The 6,984-nt window shown below is 56.9% G+C and overlaps 1 protein-coding gene across 1 annotated transcript; it reads left to right on the top strand.

The window, feature by feature from the left end:
* The first annotated feature begins 289 nt into the window (after window positions 1–289).
* Window positions 290–2,825, top strand: ATP5PO (ATP synthase peripheral stalk subunit OSCP). The gene is made up of 7 exons (XM_033052024.1): window positions 290–380; window positions 528–578; window positions 860–970; window positions 1,425–1,554; window positions 1,655–1,767; window positions 2,249–2,335; window positions 2,648–2,825. The coding sequence occupies exons 1-7, from the start codon at window positions 351–353 to the stop codon at window positions 2,759–2,761; spliced, it is 636 nt and encodes a 211-aa protein (XP_032907915.1). The 5' UTR covers window positions 290–350; the 3' UTR covers window positions 2,762–2,825.
* Window positions 2,826–6,984: the final 4,159 nt, after the last annotated feature.

Below are 6,984 nucleotides of genomic sequence, written 5' to 3'. Positions count from 1 at the left end.
GCAGGGACACCGGTGGCACAGCGACACCGCAGGGACACCGGTGGCACAGCGACACCGCAGGGACACCAGTGGCACAGGGACACAGGTGGCACAGCGACACCGCAGGGACATCGGTGGCACAGCGACACCGCAGGGACACCGGTGGCACAGGGACACAGGTGGCACAGCGACCTCGGGGAGGCTGCGCTGCCCCAATGGCCCGGCAGGGGGCGCTCGGCTCCAAGGCGCCTCCCCTCGAAACTACAACTCCCAGCGTGCCCCGCGGCAGGAACGGCCGCAATTGACGCTAGGTGGGCGTGGCCCCGCCGCGCCTGCGCGGTGCGTGGTGACCCTGGGGGCGGCCGGGAAACATGGCGGCGGCAGCCGGGCTCGTCTTGAAGGTGAAACTGGGGGGCGGCGGGGCCTGGGCGGCTTTGGGGGGCAACAGCGCCGTCTCCTGCCCTCCAGCCCCGTGCGGGAAATCTTCCCTTTCCTCCCGATCCTCTAGGGTGGCCCTGACCCCGCCATTCCCCCTTATTCCCTCCTAGGTGCGGCAGCTGAGTACGACGGCGGCGAGACCGGCGTCCAAGCTGGTCAAGGTGAGGGGGCAGGGGCGTTGTCAAAGGGACGGGAGGGTCTCCAGGCTGGTGAAGGTAAGGGGGCAGGGGGTGTCCTGAAGGGGTCGGGAGAGGTCTCTAGGCTGTTCGAGGTGAGGAGGTCAGGGGGGTGTCCAGGCTGGTCAGGGTGAGAGGGGCGCGGGGAGGGTGCAGGGGTGGTTCCGGGGGAAATCTGTCCCCGGGTCTGTCCCAGGGTCTGTCCTGGATCTGTCCCCGGGTCTCTCCCCGGGTTCCCCGCTCACCTCTCGCCCTTGCTCCCGCAGCCACCCATCCAGGTGTACGGGCTGGAAGGGCGCTATGCCACCGCCCTGTACTCGGCAGCCAGCAAGCAGAAGAAGCTGGAGCAGGTGGAGAAGGAGCTGACCCGAGTGTGGGTAAGGTGTTCCACAGCTCAGTAGGGACGGTGCTGGGCCCCTGTCACCTGTGAGACTCCCAGCCTGCTGGCACCTGTATTTAAATGGGTGTTTAAATGGTATATTGGGCAGGAATTGTTCCCTGGCAGGGTGGGCAGGGCTGGCACAGGGTGCCCAGAGTAGCTGTGGCTGCCCCTGGATCCCTGGCAGTGCCAGGCTGGATGGGGCTTGGAGCAGTCTGGGATAATGGAAGGTGTCCCTGGCCATGGCAGGGGGTGGGACTAGGTCCATCCAATCTTAAAAGTCCCTTCCAACCCAAACCATTCCCTGATTATCTAGCTGGAGCTGCCATTTTGCTTTTCATCATCTCCAGCTGGTTGTTCTCATACCTTGTAGCCTGCCTTGGCTGCTCCAGGTGGGCCTTGTGATGCCAGGAAAACCCCTTTGTGTATCATATCCCTGTGTATCCCCTCAGAGCCTCCTGAAGGACCCCAAGCTATCCAGTGTGGTGATGAACCCTCACACCAAGGGCTCCGTGAAACAAAAAGCTGTGAATGACGCCCTGGCAAGAGAGAAGATGTCCCCAATCACCGTCAACCTGATGAGTGAGTGACCACTGGGCTCCAGGAGCACATCCCAGCAGTGCCACCCTCAGGAATTGCTGCTGGGAGTGCTTTAACCCCTCGATGTGTGGCTGTTTTGCAGACCTGCTGGCTGAGAACGGCCGCCTGCGTTACACCCCGGGCATCGTCTCCGCCTTCGGGAAGATCATGAGCGCCTTCCGAGGGGAGGTGGTGTGCACAGTCACCACGGCTCAGGTGGGCTGGGAGCTCTGGGACAAGGCAGCAGGGACTGGGAGCAAAGCCAAACCTGTCCCAGTTAATGTGCTCTGTGATTGGGGTATTGCTGTGAGAGCGGTGAGGACATGTCTCACCTCTGCCCAACTGGAATTGCTGCAAAGACAGAGTGATGTTCAGCAGTTCTTGGTCCAGAATGAAAACTCTTCACTCATCACAGCTCACAGTTTTCCTTCCTGTGTGTGAGCTCTGACAAAAGTCAGGCTGGTCTGCACACAGAACTACCCTGTTCTTCTTTCAAACAGGAAAATATTTGATGAAATTAGAAGGGCACAGAGTTGTTGTTGCTGTGCTGTCCTTAGTTATCCCTGTTCCAGGATGCTGCCTTATTGGTGGAAGTGTATCTTCAAAGGGATCTGAGAAGAAAATTTTTGGTTCTCATTATATCATTTGAGTATTTTCAAGTCCTTAATTTTCCTTCTCTTCCATCCTTTTTTTTCAGCCCTTGGATGAGGCCAACCTCACTGAACTGAAAAGTGTTCTGAATGGGTTCTTGGCTAAAGGAGAGGTGTTGAAGCTGGAGACTAAGGTCTGGATTTTTGACTTTACAAATAAATATCATTATGTTCATGTTAAGGGTTTCTGTGTCTCTGTTTTTTACAAAAAAACCAAAAGATTTCATTTAATCCAGTTGCTTTGTTACATAGTTCTCTGCTTTCTTGTAGACATGATGATGTTTTAATTTCTAAAATCTTTATTTTGGAATGCAGTGACCACAAGGTTATCTCAAAAAAGGCTCTTTGAAAAGCTTTGTATTTTTTTTTTTTTGCTAGTGTAAAACCTGTATCCTATGGTAACAAACTTCTGCTAATCGACTTTCTGTTCAATGTTCCTTCCTTAGACTGATCCATCGATCCTTGGCGGCATGATTGTCAATATTGGGGAGAAGTATGTGGACATGTCAACAAGGTCCAAGATCCAGAAACTCACCAAAATCATGAGAGAGACTGTCTAGAGAGCTGTCCTGTTTCCAGGGAAACCTGTCACATGGAAACAATAAAATTCTTCCTTCTTGTGGAGATGGTGCCGAGTGTTTTTGGTTGGGGAAGCGCATCCCTGAGGGAGGAAGGTGCTGGAGTTTCTGCAGCTGTGGCTGAACATTCATGGCATGGCTTGAAAATGTGGCTCACCTTGATTGCTGGGCAAGGCTGTTGGGAAGGACGTGGAAAGAACATGGAGTGAGCTGATAAATGTGATCAGTGCTGTGGAGGGTCTGCCAGGCTTCCCAGAAAACTCTGGGGCTTGCTCTGTCCTGCCCAGCCCAAGGGAAGGGCTGCAGCAAATGCACCAGGGGAGGTTCAGAACAGTGATTAGAGAATCAGAATCTGGAAGAGTGGCCAGGCCTTGGGATGAGCTGCCCAGGGAGGTTTGGTGTCACTGTGGGAGTGCTCAGGAGCAGGCTGGGTGTGGCCCCTGGGACAGGGTTTGGGGTGATGATGAAGGCATGGATGATCCTGAGGGTTTCTTCCAAACTTTGATGAGTCCATGAAGCACATGAGTGATGGGGACGGGATGTTCTCTCAATTCTTCTGTGTCTCCCCCTCCCTGGCCCAGTGTCCCACAGCAGAGAGTCCCCAGGGCAGCGTTCCTCTCTGGGGAAAGCAGGAGGGAAGTGTGAGGACTTGTGCAGCCCTGAGAGAGGGAAGGCAGGAATTCTCCTTCCTTGCTTTGATTTCCACACCAAAGGAGACTCCTGCAGTGGGAAAAGGAATTGTTCTCGGTGGAGCTGCCCTGCAGGGCTCCAGCCCAGAGGAGAGGCCTGGGGAAGAGGATCGTGCACGAATGGGAGGAACAACGTGTCACAACACAAGAAATGTCCCAATGGGAAGCAGAGGTGAGAGGGCATCAGGAGCTGGGATGGGAAGAACAGGAGAGATCCCATGAGCTGTCCCTGCAGAGATGTGAGTGTCCCACAGGATTCCCAACAGGACAATGTCCAAGAGCTGTTGCAGAGGGAAGGTGAGAGGTACCAACAACTCTCACTGTGGGAAGTTGTGCACTCCCACATGTCCCCATGGGAAGAGAGCAGGGACAAGGAGCTGTCCCCAGTGACAGAGAGCAGGGACAAGGAGCTGTCCCCAGTGACAGAGAGCAGGGACAAGGAGCTGTCCCAAGTGACAGAGAGCAGGGAAAAGGAGCTGTCCCAAGTGACAGAGAGCAGGGACAAGGAGCTGTCCCGAGGATGAGACACCAGAGCCCAAGAGCTGCCCTGATGAGCAGATATGAGTGACCAAAAACTGTCCCGATGGGAGGAGCACTGTGAGCAGCCGGGAGCTGTCCCCATGGGGCCGTGACAGCAGTTCCAGGATCTGGGACAGACCCTGGCACCCGTGAGCCACGAGGAGCCCCAGCCTTGTCCCCCAGACGGGCCCGGCTCTGCCAGCCCCGAGGGCACAGCGCTGGCAGCAGAGGCAGCGCTGCCCTGCCCAGCCCCTCTCCTGCCCAGGGACAGAACAGCAGCGGGAGATGCTGAGCCGGGCGCTGCAGGAGATGCAGCACTGAGGCAGCAGCTGAGGGAGGTCTGTGCCCTACAGCAGCGGCTGTGCAAGCAGAATCAGCAGCCACAGCCCAAAGGGAAGGGAGCTGAGTGCCTGCCCACACAGCACCCCCAGACCCTCACCTGCACAGACAGGAGCCCAGGACTTCTGTGGGCAGTGACAAAATTGCAGATTAAAGATATTTTTGAAGTGTAGTTTTTCTTTTATTAAATCTTCTGTCAGTAAAGATGTTGCTCCTAACTCCCTCTTTATGCCTTTTCACCCACATGGATGGATTCATAATTATTTATTTTCATTATTTATTTTCATTATTTATTATCCTTTTGAGCCCCATGTACAACTGCCATCGAAAGAAGTTTCTTTATCCCAAACAGCCTAAACCACTCATTTTCTTTCTCCCAAAGTCACGGAACCCCGAGTGTTCCGTGTTCCACCGCACGCTGGCCCCGTGGAGCCCTTTGTGATGTGGGACATGGTGGTGGCCAGAGCCCCTTGTGACATCAGGGAGCCCCACCCGGGCTGGGGGTGTTTAAGGGGCGCAGAGCCCTGCAGAGCTCAGTCCCAGGAGAGGCGCTCTCTCAGCAGGAAGCAGCTCCCTGGGTCCCTCTGTGACTGAGGACAGAGGAGAATTTGGAGATAGTGGAAACTTTGGAGACAATGGAAAAGAACCCCAGCTCCCAGCGCAGCCAAGGCGCACTGCTGAGCCGGCGGAGGAGGACACAAGTGGGGGATGAGGCAGAAAGGAGCAACCAGGGCATGGAAAAGGCGAGGATCTTCGCTCTGCCGAGCGAGCCGGCTCCATCCCACGCCTCACAGACACCCAGGAGGCTGCCACCACTGCACCTCGGGCAGCCAAAGGTGGGAAATCTTCCTGCCCTCAGTGTCCCTGTGCCACGGCTGCCAGCACTGCCCTGCCTGGGGAGCCCCAGGGACACTCAGAGCCGGGGCACAGAGCTGGGCAGTGCAGGGCAGAAGGAGCCGCAGCCCTGCAGGCCCTGGCAGCCACACACCCCCCTGCCCAGGGTGTCCTTGCCCCCGCTCAGGGTGGCCCAGGAGGGCACAGCCCGTGTGTCCCTGAGCTGGCAGCTGCCGCCTGTGCCCCCCATCCCTGTGGGGGCGAGAGCCGTGGAGCGCAGCCTCAGGGACACAGTGACAGAGGAAGAGGAGAGTGACAGCGAGCTGTCCCAAGGGGAAAACATCAGTGACAGGGAATTGTCCCCTGTGGGTGAGGCCACAGAGTGCCTTACAGAGGACAGCAACAGTGACCCAGAGCTGTCCCAAATAGAAGACACCATCAAACTCTCTCCAAGGAACATCATAAGTGACAAGGAGCTGTCAGAAACGGAAGACATTGACATCCCTTCAGCAGACAGCACCAGCGATGAGGAGGAGTGGGCCCAAGACGTGGACGCTGTTGTGGCTCTTTCAGAGGACAGCTGGAGTGATGAGGAGCTGTCCCAAAAACTGGAGGCTGTTGCGGCTCTTTCAGAGGACAGGTGCAGTGATGAGGAGTGGGTCCAAGATGTGGAGGCTGTTCTGGCTCTTTCAGGGGACAGCTTGAGTGATGAGGAGCTGTCCCAAGAAGAGGAGGCTGCTGTGGCTCTTTCAGAGGACAGCTGGAGTGATGAGGAGCTGTCCCAAGAAGAGGAGGCTGTTCTGGCTCTTTCAGGGGACATCTGGAGTGATGAGGAGCTGTCCCAAGAAGAACAGGCTGCTGTGGCTCTTTCAGGGGACATCTGGAGTGATGAGGAGCTGTCCCAAGAAGAGGAGGCTGCTGTGGCTCTTTCAGGGAACACCTGGAGTGATGAGGAGCTGTCCCCAGTGAAAGAGGCCATCGAGGTCATTCCAGGGGACAGCACAAATGACCAGGAGCTGACCCCCGTGGAAGAAGCAATCATGGTCGTTTCAGAGGACAGCCCAGATGACAAGGAGATCTCTCCTGTGGAAGAGGCCATTGAGGACAGCCCAAAGGACAAGGAGATGTCCCCCATGGAAGAGACCATTGATGTCGTTTTAAGGGACAGCCCAAATCTCAAGGAGATGTGCCCTGTGGAAGAGGCCATTGAGGACAGCCCAAATGATAAGCAGATGTCCCCTGTGGAAGATGACGATGTGCTCTTCTGTGGTGACAGCAAGAGTGACAAGGAGCTGTCCATGGGTGAAGAGGAGGAGAAAGTGCCGTCCCAAGGGGAGAGTGACTGGCAGCTGTCCCAAGGGGATTACAGCGCGGACGAGAAGCTTTCCACAGATGATGTGGAAATTGAAACAGAGCTGAGCTTTTGGGAATGCTGTGACATCCTAGACCTGTCCCCACGGGCAGCAGAAGACGACAAGCAGCTCTCCCTGAGGGAAGAACACGAGCAGGAGGAGCTGACGAGGACGGCCCTGCTCGGCATGGACAGAGACTCCAGCTCGTCACCACTGCAGGGGACACGGAGCCCGCTCGCTGCCCTGCCCAACGCTCCGGCCAGCAGCCAGGCTCAGGTGCCCACGAGCCAGGACAGCAGCAGGGACACCCTGAGCCAGGCTGTGACCCTGCAGGCACGGAGGCAGCAGCAGCAGGAACAGGGAGCCCAGGCCCTCCGCGGGCAGCCGGCTGCCCCCAGCAAACGTCGCTCCCGCTTCAGGCGGGCGCTGCGGGCGCTGCGGGGGCTGTTCCGCTGGCCCTGCCTGAGCCCAC

The sequence above is a fragment of the Catharus ustulatus genome, chromosome 2 (genome assembly GCF_009819885.2).
Source record: "Catharus ustulatus isolate bCatUst1 chromosome 2, bCatUst1.pri.v2, whole genome shotgun sequence".
NCBI classification, from domain to species: domain Eukaryota; kingdom Metazoa; phylum Chordata; class Aves; order Passeriformes; family Turdidae; genus Catharus; species Catharus ustulatus.
The sequence above is the reverse complement of the archived record's forward strand: the minus strand, read 5'-3'. Positions and strand labels throughout refer to the sequence as shown.

Bases quoted from the DNA above. Each gene is read 5' to 3' on its own strand.
- ATP5PO (XM_033052024.1), top strand. From the start codon at position 351: ATGGCGGCGGCAGCCGGGCTCGTCTTGAAG. The intron at 579-859 runs GTGAGGGGGCAG...TTGCTCCCGCAG, and splicing joins CGGCGTCCAAGCTGGTCAAG to CCACCCATCCAGGTGTACGG. The intron at 971-1,424 runs GTAAGGTGTTCC...GTATCCCCTCAG, and splicing joins AGGAGCTGACCCGAGTGTGG to AGCCTCCTGAAGGACCCCAA.